The sequence below is a fragment of the Mauremys reevesii genome, linkage group 1 (assembly GCF_016161935.1).
Source record: "Mauremys reevesii isolate NIE-2019 linkage group 1, ASM1616193v1, whole genome shotgun sequence".
In the NCBI taxonomy this organism is placed as follows: Eukaryota; Metazoa; Chordata; order Testudines; family Geoemydidae; genus Mauremys; species Mauremys reevesii.
Window position 1 is genome coordinate 299,457,550 of NC_052623.1, and position 19,394 is coordinate 299,476,943.

The window sequence follows — 19,394 nt, forward strand, 5'->3', positions numbered from 1 at the left end:
AATGGTATAATGGTCCATAAATGTATGTATGGATGACCACACAACAGCCCTGCAAATGTCACTGAGAAACGCTATTGATGTTACTTGCACTCCCGTAGAACAAGCTTGCACTTACTGAGGAGGTGTAGCCAAAGCTATTTCTTATGCAGTCTTAATACAGGATGTTATCCATTTAGAGATCAACTGTGAAGAGACTGCTTGTCCCTTCATACAATCTGCATATGATGCAAACAGGCCAGGTAAACACGAAACACTTTAGTCCTGTCCAGATAGAAGGCTAGACCTGACCTCTAGTGTCATCTAGTGTATGAAGTGTATGAAGATGCTGCTCTTCCAGAGATTAATGTGGCTTAGAAAAGAACACAGTTATTGCATGGGTCAAATGAAACTGAGAAACCACTTTAGACAAAAAAAGTGGGTGTGGTCATTGTCACTTTGTCCTTGAAGCATTGTGTATAAGGAGGTCTGCTATCAGAGCATGCAACTCACAGACCCTCCCTTGAGGATGTTATCACTACCAGGAATGCAGTCTTCTGACACAAAAGCAGAAAGGGACAAGATGCCAGGGGCTTGAACGGAGGTCCCATTAAAGCCACTAGGACCATGTTAAGGTCCCACAGAGGAACCAGTTCTCGGACCAGAGGACGGAGATGAAGAAGCCCTTTTAATAATCTTGTTACCATGGCACTGGAAAAGACTGATATTCCCTGAATGGAGAGATGAAATGCTGATGTCACTGCCAGTTGTACTGTCAATGAGTTACGCGCAAGGCCCAACGATTGAAGGTGCAGCAAATACTGCAAAATGTCTTGAATAGAAGCCAGCGTCGGTTGAATTCCAGAGGCCAACAACCATAATAAAAACCACTTCCATTTCACTGAATAGGCCATTCAGGTAGAGGGCTTTGTACTGTTGAGTAGGACTTGTTGAACAGCCACCAAACACCGCATTTCCTTCTCATTCAGCCATGATGGAGCCATTCCGTGAGATACAGTGAACTGAGCATGGGATGCAAGGTGTGACTGGAGTCTGTCTGAGTAGGTTGGGATGAAGAGGAAAGGGTATGGAAAGCTGAACTGACAACACAAGAAAATCAGAAAACCTGCAAACTTAGACATAGCTGTCCAATTGACAAACTTGTACTTGGACACCAATGCCTTCTAGTTGTCAATCCGCATCTGCAAGGGAGGAGGAGGTGTGAATCTTCCTACCCATCAGGTCCATTAATTTACCGTCCTTATTCTTGGGAGTGGACATAAATCTGCCTTGCCAAGCTCTATTGTTCACTGTTGTTATGACCAAGGAATTTGGGGCTGGATGGGAGTAAAAACCCTCAAATACCCGCACTGGAAGGAGGTAGCGGTTTTCCATGTGCTTTGCTATAGGTGGTACCGAAGCCAGCATACTCCAGAGAATCTTAGCAAGCTCTAGGAGTGCATTGTTAATAGGGAGGGCATCTCTCCCAGGGCAGACAATTGTAGGATATCCAACAACGCATGGGTGTTCTCCTCCAGGAACTCTGCTTGAATACCCAAGAAGCAGCAACGCACCACAAAAGGTTCTAGTGCTCCTTAAAATTCTGTGGTACTGAAGGAGAGGAAGAGTCGAGCACCACAGAATTGTCTTGGGATGAAAATGAAGCTGACAGCAGGGGTGCTAAAAAATTCCTGGTACTGAAGAGGTCGAGCCTAGCCTCAGCCCTGCTTCCACTGACTGTGTACGGGTAACACTGAGGTATGGTGCCAACAGACCCACAGGTTCAGTGGCCTGCTCAGAAAATGGGGCTATAAATGATGCAGCACTGGCAAAGTCCTGGACCAAGGGAGAGGTTGGAACATGAAAGCAGAGGAGGTCCGTTGGCGCAGAAACAGATGGTGCTGCATCACCCTTGTTGGCACCAGACTCAATGGAAGCCCCAGTGCTGAAACTGGAGTCAATGGTAAGGGGGTCTCTGACCTCACTGCCTGGTATCAGGGAATGATTGATGAGACCTACTCCATCCCGTGTGCTGGCATTCACACCAGGCTGATACATGCTTCTTCTGGAGGAGGCAGATGAAACACCATGCCACCTGGAGTGGCTTTTTCCTCGGCGCACTCAACAGGGAATGACTCCTCCATGTCTTTGGAGAGGCACCAGTTCCAGAGCATGGAATGGCAGTGCTCTCAGAACCTGAGGCCGACCTCTGATCTGATGAGGACCTCAGTGCCAAAGCAGGCTGAACGGCCTGTTCAAGCAGGTGCTGCTTAGACAAAGATCGCTCGCCACCTGAATTTGTTTGGAGAACAATCTGCAAATCCAACACTGTTCCTTGATGTGGGCTTCCCCTCAGCATGGTAAGCACCGTGTGTGTGGGGATTATTGTTGGGGACCAGTCCCCCACACGACGGACAATGTTTAAACCCTGCTGAGGGCATCATCAGGGAAATACTTTAACACTAATACAGTACTAAGAGTATTAATTAACTCAATACAACTAGAAAAGTCACTTGGAAATAGAGGGATTGTGGGGTGAAAACAACACAGAACTCCAACTCCAGCCACTGGTGATAAGAAGAAACTAAGCCATGAGGCACAAGCACTGCCCCTTTACAAGTACTGTTAGGCAAAATTATCTGGCTCCTATGAGTTCGGCGCCCACACACCTAAGTGGAATACACAGCTGCATGTACATGAAGAACCACCATGGCCATACAGCATTTCTGCAAATAATACAACAACATTCTTTTGTCACTTCTAGGTTTTTCCTTCCTGCCTGACTACGCAATACACTTTTGAGCAAAGAACAGGGCTTCTTCCTCACCTCCTGAATTTAAAGCACTTCAGTTCCTGAGATCACCATCAGATAGTAAGAATTGTAGTAAGAATTTTCCCTGTGAAAAATGCCATGAAAAATCTATTAATATGCTAAAGCAGATTATGTTACTACACTGCTGAATCTTCCCTTAAAATTCTACCTCTTAGACACTTGCCTTTCAATGGTAACTAAAATTCAACATGATATATATTACCTTTTTGAACATTCTGGTGGAATCCTCACTTATCTGCATGAAGCGCATGATAACGTTGTTCAGATAGATATCGCTCAAAGTTGCATGGTCTTTGCTTTCTCTTCTCACTTGGTTAAGGAGTAAGTACCAACAATTCACTGGAGATAAGAGATTCTGGTCTTTCCTAAAGAGTATACATATGTTACATAATTAACATACCAGAAATAATCTCCCTGCCACACCCACCCTCCACCAGATATACATAAACATGAACCCAACATTTTAAATTTAATTAAATTAAAGAACTGATCTCTGTAAAGAAAGAATGCACATAAATCTGCCAGGATAAATGCTAGAAGTCAAGCCCTGCTCCCTTTATTCATGCAAGTAGTCCCACAGAAGTCAACAGGGTTACTCTTGTGAATAAAGAAAGATGGATTTGGACCTAAATCTGTTTCTGAACAGTCAGTCAATCCATTCTTGGAATATATTTGGTTAGTCAAGCTTTAGATAGTATTTTAAGGCATGTTTTACAAGCCGCATGAGGCACAAATAGAAAAACTAAAGAATTCATATCATTACAATCTCTCTGCAAATACCAAAAACTTGACACAAAGTTTGCAGTTGCTCACAGATGAACTATAAACATTCAGAATCTATACAGGCCATTGCAAAAGAGTTGTACCAATTATTTCTCTTAGCACTGAAAATCTTGCCCAGTAAGCATAGTCCAAATACTTTACAAGAAAGAAATCATAGGTGTGCGTCTATCAAAATACTGTTCACTGTAATGAATTTAATTTTGATAGTTTTAAAAATGTCTGTAACAGTACATAATGACTCCTAACTCTGATCCGCATTCATAAGTTCCATTTGATCACTAATATTCATGTAACGTTGTCAATTACAGTTATATAGTAGAGGGCCAGTGATATGACAGGGTCATTTTTCAGTAGTTCAGCATCTTTGTGTTTCCATTACAGACTCTTTCCACTCCAGTCTGTGTACTTAAATCACGTATAGTTTATCTAACCTTTTATTAAAAATGCCAAAATAAATAATTTAAGTTAGTTCAGTCATTATTTACTTAATGACCTAAAAAATACATTTTTGAGATTTCAGGCTTCCCCCCCACCATTAACATCTAGTATAAAGTATTAGTTAAAATAAATCTTGCAAACAGTCCTTGTGGTGGACTCTGATATCTCAGTTTCAGTGTTACCTGCCAAGCTTGAGCAGCAGCATTTTTCTTTAACTTCTCCCTCTGTGCACCAGGAGTGTATTAAAACCGTGTAGAATATATTTCATAGATTTTAAGGCCAGTAGGGACCATTAGATCACCTAGTTGACACAAAAATTGTGGGAGTGATAAATAGAGAACAAGTCACTGATTCAGAACAATCTGGATGTTTTGGTAACCTGGGCGCAAGCAAACAATGTGTTTTTTAATATTTCTAAATGTAAATCTATACCTCCAGGAACAAAGAATGTAGGCCATTCTTATAAGATGGGGGACTCTATCTTGGGAAACACTGACTTTGAAAAAGGTTTTGTGAGCCTGGTGGATAATCAGCTGAATATGAGCTCCAAGTGTAACAAACATTATCCTGGGGTGCATAAACAGGGGAATTTCAAGTAGGAGTAGAGAGGTTATTTTATCTATTTGGCACTGGTGCAACAGCAGCTGGAAGATTGTGTCTAGTTCTGGCGCCCACAATTCAAGAAGGATGTTAATAAATTGGAGAGGGTTCAGAGAAAAGCCATGAGAATGATTAAGGGATTAGAAAAACTGCCTTAAAGCCCAATCTATTTAGTTTAACAAAGAGATGGTTAAGTGTAACTTGATTACAATCGATAAGTATCTACATGGGGAACAAATATTTAATAATGTGCCCTTCAAACTAGCAGAGAAAGGTATAACATGATCCAGTGTCTGGAAGTTGAAACTAGACAAATTCAGATTAGAAATAAGGCATACATTTTAAACCACTGGAACAATTTACAAAGGTTCGTAGTAGGTAATTCCCAAGCAGTTTCCATGGAGAAGGGGTCAGAGTTCATTGAGTTGCTGATTGCAGTAATGCCCTGCCAAAGGCTGCATCATCCCTCACCTGTTGAGTGATGGCATAGTATGACATGAAGGTGTTGATGGAAAACCATGTTGCTGCCTTGCATATGTCCTGAATGGGGACTTGTGCGAGCAATGCAGTGGAAGAGGCCTGTGCTCTTGTGCAGTGCGCCATCAACGCCAGGGCTGGGCTCTCAGCCAGGTCATAGCACGTTCTGATGGAGGACATGATCCATGATGAGATGCACTGGGATAAGATGGGAAGCCCTTTCATCCTCTTAGCAATTGCAATAAAAAGCTGTGGTGACTTACGAAACAGCTTTGTGCGTTGAATATAGAAGGCATGGACACGCCTGACGTCCAGGGAATGGAGTGCTCGCTCTTTGTTGCTGGCATGAGATTTAGGAAAGAATACTAGTAGAAATATGTCCTGGTTAACGTAAAATTGTGTAACAACAATGGGTGAGGGCATAGCTGCACCTTGTCCTTGTAAAAGACTGAGTAGTGGGGCTTGGAAGTCAGTGTGCTCTGAGCTTAGAGACCCTTCTGGTCGAGGTTATGGCCACCAGAAAGGCCACCTTCCAGGAAAGGTGGGATAAGGGGCAGGTTGCCAGGGGCTCTAAAGGGGGATCCATGAGTCTGGGAAGGAGCAAGTTAAGATCCCACTGAGGAACGGGCTGCCTTACCTGGGGATAAAGTCTATCCAAGACCTTAAGAAACCGGCCCACCATGGGATTGCTAAAGACTGACCTGCCTGCCACAACAGGTGGAAGGCCGAGATGGTCGCCAGATGCAGCTTAATAGATGATATTGCCAACCCCTGTTGCTTCAGGTACAAGAGGTAATCTAGCACAAGGGCAATAGAGGCTTTTGCAGGGAGGGACCAAATGGAGAAATGCTTCCACTTCGCCAGGTATGTTGTGCGAGTGGAGCGCTTCCTGTTCCCCAACAGAACTTCCCTAACAGAGTCCGAGCATTGCAGTTCAAGCTGGTTCAGCCATGGAGTTTTCATGCCATGAGGTGGAGGGACTCCAGGTTGGCGTGTTGTAGTTGGCCATGATCCTGTGAGACAAGGTCCAGGAGCAAAGGAAGGGCCACTGGCCTGTCCACTGATAGGTTCAGTAGTCTGGTGAACCAATGCTGTCGGGGCCACAGTGGTGCGATGAGGATCACTGAAGCCCCATCCTGCCGGATCTTGAGGAGGACCTTGTGTATGAGGGGAAAGGGCAGGAACACATACAGCAGGTGACTTGTCCACAGTAGGTGAAAGGCGTCCACTATAGAGCCCTGGCTGTGGTCCTGAAAGGAGCAGAAGAGCTGACACTTTCTGTTGCTCCACATCACAAACAGGTCCACTTGGGAATAGCCCCACCTCTGGAAGATGGTAAAAGGAATATCCACTCTGAGCGACCACTCATGCGTGTTGAACGAGTGGCTGAGGTGGTCCACTAGTTCGTTCTGTGCTCCTGGCAGATATGAGGCCTGTAGCTGGATGCAGTGTGCGACTAGAAGTCCCACAGTCAGACAGCTTCCTGGCACAGGGGAGAGAAGTGAGCACCACCCTGTTTGTTTATATAGAACATTGCTGTGGTGTTGTCCGTCAGTACTGAGACACATTTGCCCTGAAGATGGGCCCGGAATGTCTGGCAAGCCAGGCGAACTGGTCTCAGCTCCCTGAAGTTGATATGCAGCCATAGTTCTGGCTGTGACCACATGCCTTGTGTTCTGATACTGCCCAGGTGCGCTCCCCAGCCCATCTCCGATGTGTCTGTGACCAGCGATGGTGAAGGCTGAGGTTTGGCGAAGGGGCACAGATCACCTGAGTTTGTAGCCATCAGCTGAGGGATTTGAGAATCTTTGGCGGAAGGGTAACCAGTCTGTCCAGAGAGTCCTGGCTGGGTCTGTATACCCTTGCAAACCAAGCCTGAAGAGGGTGAAGGCACAACCTGGCATGCTGCACTACATACGTGCAGGCCACCATATGCCCCAGAGGCTTCATGCAGTTCTGGCCATGGTAGTTGGGAACCAGTGGAGGCTGCTGCTGATGCCATTGATGCTTTGGAACCGGGACTCGGGTAGGGAGGCTCTGGCCTGAGGAGCCCAGGAGAGCCTCGATGAACTCTATCTTCTGGTTTTGACCAGTATATAATTGGGCACATTCAGAATGAGTCCCAGCCTACTGAAAGTGATTTGTGCCAGGGCCAAAAGCTCCAGCACTTGCACTCAGGAATTGCCCTTGATGTCTTCTCATACCTGGGCAACTGGCTCCCGGCATTTGTGCAGGAAGGCTGCCATGACTGCCATGCACTTTGTGAACATGTGCAGGGCCACTGAAAGTCTGAACAGTAGTACAGTGAACTGATAGTGCAGGCTGCTGACTACGAATCTCAGGAATCTCCTGTGTGCTGGAATAATCAATATATGAAAGTACGTGTCCTTCAAGTTGAGGGTTGTGTACCAGTCCCCCAGATCCAGGGAAGGAATGATGGTGGCCAGAGAGACCATACAAAACTTCAGCTTTCTTATGAATGTGTTGAGGTTTCGCAGATCCAGGATAGGCCTGAGACCACCCTTGGCCTTGGGGATGAGAAAATATTGGGAGTAGAACCCCTTGCCCATGAACTCCTGAGGAACCTCCTCTATTACCCTCAAAGCGATGAGCAATTGCGTCTCCTGTAGCAGGAGTTGCTTGTGAGAGGGGTCCCTGAAGAGGGACAGGGAAGGCAGGTGGGACGGCACAGAATTGGATAGAATATCCCACCCCTATGGTGCTCAGGATCCAGCAATCTGAAGTAATCTGGGCCCAGGCACGGCAGAAGTGGGACAGACAATTCACAAAGGGAGGGCAAGGATCCGGGATTTGGGCCAGTGCTCTGTCCCCAGGTGCACCTTAAAAAGTTTGGCGTAGAGCTGGGGGGCTGCTTGGAGGAGCCGTGACTCTGGCCAGAGGAGGACTGCGGGGATGCCTCCTGTTGTTTTTGCCCCTCCTTCAATTATAGTCCTGCCTGGGGGGACCTGGATAGAACCATGAGGGGGTCTGGGGTCTGGAGGGTTTTCTCTGTGGTGCTGGTGTGTGAATTCCCAGAGACTCGACGGTTGCTTGCGAGTCCTTGAGACTGTGCAGTCTTGAGTCTGTCTTGTCAGCGAACAGCCCCTCACAGTCAAATGGGAGGTTCTGTATGGTATTCTAGACCTCCGCCGGGAGTCCCAAGACCTGTAGCCATGAGCTATGCCTCATTGTGATGCCCATGACCAGGGTTTGCACCATCGAGTTGGTGGAGTCCTGAGCAGCCTGAAGGGAGGTTCTAGCCACCACCCTGCCCTCTTCCAGGACTGCAGTGAATTCTTGAGGGGATTCAGACGGAAGCAGTTCCTGAAATTTAGAGAGGGCGTTCCACGAGTTGTACGCATAGCGGCTAAGCACTGCCTGCTGGTTGGAAATTCGAAGCTGGAGCCCTCCACTTGAGTGCACCTTTTGACTGAAGAGGTCCAGCTTCTTAGGGAAGGGCCCCGGCTGCCCATGCTGCTCTTTGTGGTTTTCTGAGTTCACTACCAAGGCCCCGGGTTGGGGTGGATGAAGAGGTGCTCGTACCCCTTCTGAGGGACAAAGTGGTATAGTGGCTGGGGTTTGCCAGAGTACCTTCATGGTGTTCTGAATGGTTTTTATAAGTGGCAGTGCCACTTTGGAGGGACCCTCTGTGGTGAGTATGTCCACCACGGGGTCCGAGTCTTCCACCACCTCCTTAGTCGTCATGTTGAGGTTCTAGGCTACCCTCCCCTAAGGAGGTCCTGGTGGGCTTTCATGTCCATCACCGGAAGGGACATGGTAGTGCCTGCCACTGCCTTGCCCGGCGAGGAAGAAGATGAGGCTTGAGATGGGACATGGTCTTCCTGCCCCTCTGGTTCCCTGGTGACTTGCTCAGGGACATCCATCATCACTGCTACTTGTGCAGGGAGCCGCCAGCATAGGCATCTCTGACCATGCACTCAATTGGGGAGGCCCGGAGTTTGAACTCTATGGTGGGTCCTCGGGAGCCCTGGACTGATCAGGGGCAACGGATGTCACAAAAGGAGGGGCATGGGCAACAGAGACCACCGATGCTGCCCTGAAACCATGCCCTGGGCCTGGTGGTAGGCCCAAGGTGTCCAAAAGGACCATTGTACTGGTCCCTGCCACTGGGGAGGTCAGGACACTATTGGACCCGAGTGTTCCTCCACCCTACGGTGCCGAGACCGGTGCCAGGATCTCTACTGGTACTGGCTGCGTTGGGACATGTACAACTCCACCTTTGACTCCGATGAATAGTCCGAGCCCAATTAGGGAGGGGCGGATCCCGACGGTGCTGGGAAGCGTTACCGTATCTACGGGGAATGGCACCACATCATAGGCACATAGGAGGTGCTGCCATCAGTGCCGTCATTGGTGCCGTCAATGGTGCCGCAGACGGTGCCAAAAGTGGTGCAGCAGCCAGGGCTTGTACCGCCTGCACCTGAGCCAGTGCACAGGAATAGGAGGCTGGGGACTGTGCCCTCAAGGCAATTAAATTCCATGCAGCCTCAAAAGTGCCTGGTGTGGAGAGGAGGTCTAGGTCCTCCTCCAACACTTCCCAGACCGGAGAGTCCACCAACACCAGACTCAACGGACCTCCCCTGGAGGCTGGAGTTGACGGTGCCGGGACCGATGGACCAGCCTTCTGGTGTCCCAATGTGGGACGCGCCACACTAGAGTCCTGTCCACTCTTCTTGGCAGGAGAGTGGCCCTGTTCTGCCTTCTTTTTCTTATGTGACACTGGGGACTGTGATCGGTACTGCACTGATGAGCCAGCCTTCCACGCAGGGGAAAGGTCCTGATGCTCCTTATATGAGCCCTTCCTCGGTGCTGAGGTATCCTGCACTGAGGCCGGTGCTGTGCCCTGAGGCTGCCAGTGCCAGCTCTTGAGCCGGTTGGGCCGGAGAGCAGACTCCATCAAGAGGAGCTTGAGGTGATAGTCTCTCTCCCTCAGAGGCTTGAAGCCTCTGCAGATGGTGCACCAGTCTTACGAATGACCCTCTTCCAGGCACTTCAGACAAGCGGCATGCGGATCCCTCTGGGCATAGGCTTACCATACCTATCACATGGCTTGAACTCCTGAGGCTGCAGCATGCCCCAGTGACTGGGAAAAATATTGAGGGGGAACCCCCCAATTTAAACATACTAATGAACTAACTGACTAACTAAGATCATGAAGGATAACAACTATATGCAGGGAAAACCGCTAGGAAGCACTTGCTAAAGCAAGAAACCAGTTGCTCCAATGACCGTCATTGGCGGTAAGAAGGAACTAAGCAGGTGGCAGGTCGGCAGGGACCTATATACACCACCATAAAGGTGCCACTCCAGGGGGCTCCACAGCCAACCTAGGAATTATTTTGGGACCATTCTATGGCCTGTGTTATACAGAAGGTCAGACTAGATGATCACAATGGTCTCTTCTGGTCTTGGAATCTCTAGGTGCATAGCCTTAAAGGCCAGAAGGGACCTCCTGCACATTGCAGGCCATTGAACCTCACCCACCCACTCCTGTAATAGACCCATAACCTCTGGCTGAGTTACTGAAGTCCTCAAATCATGGTTTAAAGACTTCAAGTTACAGAGAATCCACCATTTATACTAATTTAAACCTGCAAGTGACCTGTGCCTCATGCTGCAGAGGAGGGTGAACCCTCCACTCCCCCCCGCCCCCCCAGGTCTCTGCCAATCTGAACTAGGGGAAAAATTCCTTCCCGACCTCAAATATGGTGATCAGTTAGATCCTGAGCATATGGGCAAGACCCACAAGCCAGATACCTGGGAAAGAATTCTCTGTAGTAACTCAGAGCCCTCCCCATCTAGTGTTCTAGTCTCTTGCCATTGGGAATATTTGCTACTATGAATCTACTCTAACCTCCTGTATTACCCACGCTTTAGAATTTCATAGAATGATCTCTGAACTCAGTGCAATAATTTTTGTTTGAATAAAGCACATCTTCCAGAAAGGCATCTAGTCTTGATTTGAAGACATCAAGAAAGGGAAAATCCACCACTTTCCTTGGTATTCACTGTCAAAGTGCAAAATCTTTAGGGACCATATAGTGTTAATCTATGAATGGTTTATGTGTAATTGTGTTCTATTCCATAGGGGATGTTACCACAGGTACTACAGGAACTAAAAACAGTGGAGGGTGACTAAGGCAAGTCACTGAGACTGAACAACTCTAGAGAGGTACCACCCCCACCCCAGAATGGTTTTCATACACTGCTTCAGGCTGGCTTTTCCAGAGACATGACGACAAAGAAAGGGCTTTTGGTATAAAAGGAAGAGCTTGAACTGACACAGGGCCCTCTTTCTGATCCAGCAAATGGACAGAACTTTCTGCCGAAGGGGGACGCCAACCCTTGCCAATGGGTTGGAAAAACTTTGATCTAACAGGACCCCATAAGACTCCTGGCATATTTTGTGTGTTTAATTGTTTTTAATAGGTTTTCTCTGTAATGCTTTTACCTTCAGAATAAAGGTGCTTGCTTAGAAAGAGCTGTGGGGTAAGTTGTAACTGGCAACATTATACTGTTGTTTATAGCCCTCAGGGAGAAAGCAAAGCACAGGCACTGGCCATTAGGCAAACTGGCTTGCTGGGGATATCATAGTGTAAGCTCAAGAAGGTGTACTGAGCTTCTCGTCTTGATGCAGAAATTACTACTGCACTGAAATCTTATGGCCTGTATTATGATGGAGCTCTTACTAGGTTATCATTGTGGTCCTTAGCCTTAAAATATATGCGTGAAATTCTGGCTCCATTGACATTCAATGGAAGCGTTGCCATTCACTTCAGTGGGACCAGGATTTCATCTTATGAACCTAGAATATTCAGGCCATACCATTTCTAGTTGCGAAGAATACATTTGGTTCATGTCAGGAAAGTTAAGTGCTGGGTGTGAGAGTCTGCAAACAGTTCTGAACGTGATGAAATGTCCCATTCATCTCAATGGAGTGTTAACTAGGAAACCATCTAGAGAACAATTTATAAGTCAGGCTGCTGTCAAGGGTTGCTGGGGGAGGGGAAGTAGGTGGTCAAGACATCCCATAACTTTTAATTTTGGTGCTTCCCAAGAGTAGAAGGGAAAGAAGTTACATCCTTTCCCCTATGTAAAAGCCTCAACTGGCATTACCCAGTTGTAAAACCTGCAGCTTTGTCCTTGACAATTTATACAACCGAAGTTATTTTTGTCACTACAAAAATATGTGGCACATTGAAGATATGGGGACAATGTAAAGTAAATTCTATTTATTACAATATTAACACCAGGATTCCTGTACTAATTATATTATTCATTTTCATATTTATTCACTAAAAACACCACTTAGTTTGCTTGAAGCTACCACAATATTTTCAGTTTGATGCAGAAGTTGGTATTGCAAAAATCAGAGGTCCTCCCATGCAGGATTTAGGTCAGAGTTGCCAAAGAGAACACAGAATCCTCTCTTATGGTTGAAAATGTAGGTGAACTACATTAAATTCACTTACAAAGATCTTCAGCAGATAGTTTAAAAATATCCTGCTAATTCATATATTTTCAAACCAGAAGTGACCACTATCATCATCTAGTCTATCCTTCTGCAGAACACAGACCACAGAACCTCACCCTGTAATTCATTCGTCAAGATCATAATTTCTGGTTGAGCTACAGCATGTCTTTTAGGAAGACATCCAATCCTGATTTAAAGATAAAATGCCAACCCCCAAGAATGCAAAAATCGATCCTGAAAAGACGTGGCACTGCTTTACAAGTAATGATATTTTTAAAAAGATTCTTTTTATTTGCCTTTTGGTGTTTGAGCATTTAGATTAAAGTTTTCCTCTGCAACCATGAGTGCTGGAAACAGAGGCCTGGTCTACATTTAAAACTTTTGCTGGCATAGTTATATTGGTTACAGTGTCAAGAAAAAAAAAATCACACCTATAGCAGATATTTCTGTGCTGGCAAAAGCCCTAGTGTAGTAGTGTGGCCACTAGGGTTGCCAACTGTCTTAGTTGCACAAACCCAAACACCCTTGCCCCGCCCCTGCCCCGAGGCCCCGCCTCCTCCATCCCGCCTCCCTCCATTGCTTGCTCTCCCCCACTTTAACCAGGTTGGGGTAGGGAGTTGGGGTATGGGAGAGGGTGCGGGGTCTGGGCTCGGGGGTGGGGCTGAGGGGTTTGGAGTGTGGGAGGAGGTCTGGGCTAAGCCTGGGGCAGGGGATTGGGGTACAGGATGGGGTGTGGGCCCTGGGAGGGAGTTTGGGTGAGGGAGGGGGCTCAGGGCTGGGGCGTGGGAGGTGGTGCGGGCCCTGGGAGGGAGTTTGGGTGAGGGAGGGGAGTGAGAGGATGGGTCAGGGGGTTGGGGTGAGGGTGCGGGGTGCCGACTTCAGTTAGGCAGCACTTTCCTCAGGCGGCTCCTGGAAGCGATTGGCATGTTCAGCTCCTGGGCTCAGGGGCGATCAGGTGGCTCTGCACGCTGCCCCTACCTGCAGGCACCGCCCCCGCAGCTCTCACTGGCCATGGTTCCTGGCCAAAGGGAGCTGTGGAGTCAGTGCACAAAGACCACCTGGCCCCCTCTGCACCTAAGAACTAGAGGGACGTGCCGACTGCTTCCGGAGGCTGTGAGGAGCTAGGGAAGGTAGCTCTGCTGCGCCGCCCCCATCAACTGGACTTCTAGCGGCCCATTAAAATATCCTGGATTGGTTTCAGTAGCCAATGGGAGATTGATGCTGATCTGGGAGACTCCTGGCCAATACGGAGTTTGCCACCTAGACAGTCTGGTTTTTGGCTTCTGTGTCTGGGTGCCATTTAGTGTTGCCAGGTGCCCATTTTTGACCGGAAAGTCTGGTGGAAAAGGGGACCCACAACCCTAAATCACACTTGAATCAAATGTCCAGTTACCATGGGGCGGGGAGAGGTGCTGGCTCATTAACTTGCCCCAGCCCCTGCTCAGCTGGGGCCACCTTCTATCTGCAGGCAGGCTTCTTGAGACGATCCACCAAGCAACGGGGGGAGAAGAGAGAATGATGGAAATGAGGCCTTGGGGAAAGAGGCAGAGAAGGCGGTGGGGCCTTGGAGAGAAGAGGTGGATCAGGATGTGTGGCCTCAGGAGTCCAGTTACCTGCTGGTACTATACTATAGTGTAGAGACAGTTATACTGGGGAAAAAATTCCTATTGCTGGCATAGCTTATTTCGTTTGGGAAACTGGAAGCAGCTTTACTGCAAAAGAACTGTTTAGCTGGTATACATTGCTTCTACACTAGGAGAGTTTGCCAATATAACTATACCAACAAACCCTTTCTAGAGTAGACAGGGCCTGACATTTTTTTCTTTTTCTTGCAGCAATTCTTAAATAATCATATGATTCAAGGGATATAATTGCAAGCGCTGCAACAATGAGTTAGAGAATCTACCACATCCCTTGATAAGTAGTTCCAGGCCTTGTTAAGAATTTGCTCATTATTTTCAGTGTGAATTGATCTACATTCAGCTTTCAGCCATTGGCTCTTAAATGCATTTGTCTTTGATCATTCACCAGTATTTTGACTAATTGCAAAATAGTTTGAATGAGATAATTTGGTTTTATATATGAATGGACTATAAGGTGGATAGAAAGCTGGCTAGATCATCGAGCTCAATGGGTAGTGATCAATGGCTCCATGTCTAGTTGGCAGCCGGTATCAAGCGGAGTGCCCCAAGGGTCGGTCCTGCGGCCGGTTTTGTTCAATATCTTCATTAATGATCTGGAGGATGGTGTGGATTGCACCCTCAGCAAGTTTGCAGATGACACTAAATTGGGAGGAGTGGTAGATACTCTGGAGGCTAGGGATAGGATACAGAGTGACCTAGACAAATTAGAGGATTGGGCCAAAAGAAATCTGATGAGGTTCAACAAGGACAAGTGCAGAGTCCTGCACTTAGGACGGAAGAATCCCATGCACTGCTACAGACTAGGGACTGAATGGCTAGGCAGCAGTTCTGCAGAAAAGGACCTAGGGGATTCAGTGTATGAGAAGCTGGATATGAGTCAGTGTGCCCTTGTTGCCAAGAAGGCTAATGGCATTTGGGGCTGTATAAGTAGGAGCATTGCCAGCAGACCGAGGGACGTGATCATTCCCCTCTATTTGGCATTGGTGAGGCCTCATCTGGAGTACTGGGTCCAGTTTTGGGCCCCACACTACAAGAAGGATGTGGAAAAATTGGAAAGAGTCCAGTGGAGGGCAACAAAAATGATTAGGGGGCTGGAGTACAAGACTTATGAGGAGAGGCTGAGGGAAATGGGATTGTTTAATCTGCAGAAGAATGAGGGGGATTTGATAGCTGCTTTCAACTACCTGAAAGGGGGTTCCAAAGAGGATGGATCTAGACTGTTCTCAGTGGTAGCAGATGACAGAACAAGGAGTAATGGTCTCAAGTTGCAGTGGGGGAGGTTTAGGTTACATAACAGAAAAAACTTTTTGACTAGGAGGGTGGTGAAGCACTGGAATGGATTACCTAGGGTGGTGGTGGAATCTCCTTCCTTAGAGATTTTTAAGCTCAAGCTTGACAAAGCCCTGGCTGGGATGATTTAGTTGGGGATTGGTCCTGCTCTGAGCAGGTGATTGGACTAGATGACCTCCTGAAGTCCCTTCCAGCCCTGATATTCTATGATTCTATGATGCACATAATAAATAAAATTAATATATTCATGAATTATTCAACCAGCTCTGTAAATTGGGCAAATACATAGAAGAGAATATTTCAACAAATAACTTTTTTGAAATATTTTGCAAAATGTACCAAATAAATTATTTGACAAATAGTATTTGACCAGCTCTGGGTTGCACAAAAGTTACTATAGTCTATGCACATCCATATACAACCATTAGCCATGTATGAAATATGACTCTTCCTTGTTTCTAAGGATAGCAGCAATAAAGAGGCAGCAAAGCCCATATGTAACAATACATACAAGTTTCCCTCCTCTTCTCTCTTTTTTTTACCTCTTCCTGGCACCTCTTGGAAGGCTGATCAGCCTTTATTATGAGCCTGTCAAATTCTGAAAACTCCATTACAACAATCAGCACACAGTTTTGCATATCCAGTGCTGTGCATCTCTTCCAGAGGTGTATTACATTTTGTTTTCCCACTAAGTTCTTTCACATGATAATATTTGTGCAATTTAAATGTCAAGAGATTGATACAATCTGCTATGAACAGTCACTACTTAAACAGTACCACAAGTCAGTGGGACCAAAATGCAAGGGAGATGACTGATTACACAGTATTTGGACCTTTGACAAAATAAATAACTTAACCCACTTCTAACACTGGAAAGTGAATTGAATTTAAGTATTAGAACCTATCTTACTTGTACTGTTGATGGTCCTTTGTACTTCTTGTTTTTGCCATGAACCTTTCTGCTAATTTTTCTAGATTGCGGGAATATTCCGTCTCTATTTCTGCTTTCTTGCGGAAAAAATCCTGCAGGTCCTGAAGAAGCTGCACCCTCATTTCAGTTTGCTGCTCCAGACATTTCTGCTGCTCTATCAGTTGAGCTCGAATCTCTAAAGGAAACACACACAACTGAAGTCAGTGAAAACAGGGAAGAAAAAAAAGCACAAAAATAATATTTGCTGCACATTCTGAATAAAGCACACGAGTGTGAGGAAAAAATACAATCTAAGCTATATACATATATAAGTTATATGGTGCAAGTAACCTAGCAATAAAATCCACAGTTATCTTCTACTTTCAACATCAGAGTGGTCACCAACAGTCACCACACAACTGAGTTTTCACATTTGCTTCTTATTCTTAATATAGGTGGAAATTACTTTATCACAGGTATACTGATCGCTGGCAAGTGTTGCATTTGTAGCTATGACAGTAGAACAAACAGGTATTTCTGACAGTCAAAATGCATCATAGATGTGCACAGGGTCCTTGAGACTCCGGTACACTTAAACAAAATCAAATAAAAAACAAACACCTCCCTATAATATTTATCTAGAATGGCAAGAGACAAGAGCAGCTTTCCTTTCAGATTTGTAGCCACCATTGGCACATGAAAATAGCATCTGGTAATGTTTATTTAGTGTTTATATTTCTGTAGTGTAAAAATACACCGCTCTCAAGTTATAGGAATACCTATACTAAAAATATCCTTCTGTTTCTTTTAAAAGACATTAATGTAATAGGAAAATCCCCAGAGCAGAAATTATGATTTAATTCATAACATTTATATCCCTTTTTGTCACTATCCCATTCAAATCCAGGCTAAAAAAATTATCACAGCATAGTGTAATGAAACGAGTAATCATTTTGCAATCATATAGGAATGTTAACAATACTGAAAACTACGAATGTAACTATATGATCAGCCTGAGTCAACATCTGTTGAACTAAAAAAAGCAAGACTCTCTTGGATGTTAAAAGGAGCTCAACTGGTTCCTAATTAAGTGACCATTTAATAGGTAAACTGACTTTAGAAAATCTTAAATGTATTATAGATCCATGTACAGTATGCTCAACATTTGTAATAGAGGAGCATTACAAAACCAATATTGTACCTATGCTACTGGGTGCTATAAACTACTACTACTTAAACAACAATAATGTCAAAGTCTTATTGTATCTATGATTTGCATACATATTGGTCTTAGAAGACAGGTGAAGGCAAAGATATAATCTGAAATACCAGAAATACTTGAATTGGAATTAAAAAATGTACGCTAAAGTGAGCTAGTGTTGGCACAGAAAATTATTAAACAAGTAGTTGTTCAAGGAGGGAGCTATCCCAAAGCTCTCTCCCAAATCTACTTTGAGCCACCAGCTATTGTGTTAATCATTAATGAGAGCATCTGTTTCTATCGTCTGGGAGGTGAACCAAAAAATCATGTATTTGGTTTTCATTTCACTTGAACTTGAGTCACTGGAAAAGAACTACGCCTCCAGTAAAGATGAGCCACTGTCAGACAACACTGTATCAATGGCATATATATGCATAGAGGAGAAAACACATTGGAGCGGGAAGGTTAACAACAGAAATAGAAAAGAGAAACCCAAGAATAGATTCTTGATGTGCCCACTATTTTTAATGCCCTTTGATTCTAATGAAAATTGTCTGAACACAATTCCATAATTAACTCGCAAACCATAGTATGAATTCGCTGCTAAGCCCAAAATTTTAATTTTTGGAGCAGTAATTTTGACTAAATCCAACTCCTTAGACAGGTCCATGTAAAGAGAGAGATCATTAGTAACTTTAAGCTGAACTTGTTTTTCAAATAACTACATCCTAACTATACTGAAGGTCAGTGGATCTTGCCACTACACTTCCCTTCTTTGAGCAGGTCTTCTCCACAGAAACATGGAAGAGAAAAATATTTAAGAAACAGGAAAATGTGAGGGGAAAAATCTACAAAAATGGCCAGGATCATTGGGAGTAGGTGTAATATCTGAAAATACTTTAACCTTTTAAAACTGACTAAATTTCTAGCTGACAGTATTTCCTTAAAGCTTTTAAATATTTTAAAACAGAGAATGATCTTTGATAGATGCACACAGCTCAAGTTTGCACAGGCACAGATAGGATGCAGTTATTATTAAAGCTGGTTGCTTATCTAGAAAGTCACAGATTCCACTGCTTTATGAACCATGATTTCCAACTTCTCAGCACCTCTCCTGGGAGAGGGAATCTGCTTTTATGGGTGGCTCCAGCAGGGGGGGCTCTCAGCTGCCATGTTACTGCTCTTACCACCTGCAGGGGATCTAAGGAGGGCTCCACTAGGGCTGACTAGTCCCTTGCAGGAAGATCAAGATCTGTTCCACCAGACTTTAAAGTAGCAATTTGCTTTCTAGCCTTATCCTTTTCTTCTGCTCCTGATCCTTTCTTTGCCTCCTTCTCCTCCCCTCTCTCCCCACCCTTAACATAATATGTGCAGTGACAGTTTTGGGGGTGGGAGAAGGGGAAAGAAGAGAAAATTGTGACTTTCACTGTTTGTCATAACAAGGCTGTGATTCAAAAACTTTTTTTTCTTTTTATAACAGACAACCAGCCTTAGTAATTGTATGGGCTTTGCACTAATCAGTATTATGGAAAACTCCACCAAGACACCAGGATCCTCTTCAACCACCCAGCGCAAGTCAACTCCCTAGTTCCACAAAGAGCTGTAATTAGTATTACTATGCTTTATTTAATCTAAAAGCTGACATACAAGATTGTGAAAGTGTGCATAATTAAAGACACTAGAGATCAAAGCTCGCTAATTAATACATGAACAGGTACAGTATAGCCATCAGAATGGCAAAGGTTGGT

At 45.3% G+C, this 19,394-nt stretch overlaps 1 protein-coding gene across 4 annotated transcripts in view; it reads right to left on the bottom strand.

The window, feature by feature from the left end:
- Nucleotides 1–19,394, bottom strand: part of SRGAP1 (SLIT-ROBO Rho GTPase activating protein 1) — a 242,346-nt gene that overhangs the window by 106,360 nt on the left and 116,592 nt on the right. For all 4 annotated transcript variants that reach the window (XM_039502442.1, XM_039502423.1, XM_039502449.1 and 1 more), the window contains exons 2-3: nucleotides 16,446–16,641; nucleotides 3,012–3,174 (exon numbers count right to left, since the gene is read on the bottom strand). In XM_039502442.1, the coding sequence (XP_039358376.1) occupies nucleotides 3,012–3,174; nucleotides 16,446–16,641 (359 nt within the window). The remainder of the gene's footprint in view (nucleotides 1–3,011; nucleotides 3,175–16,445; nucleotides 16,642–19,394) is intronic.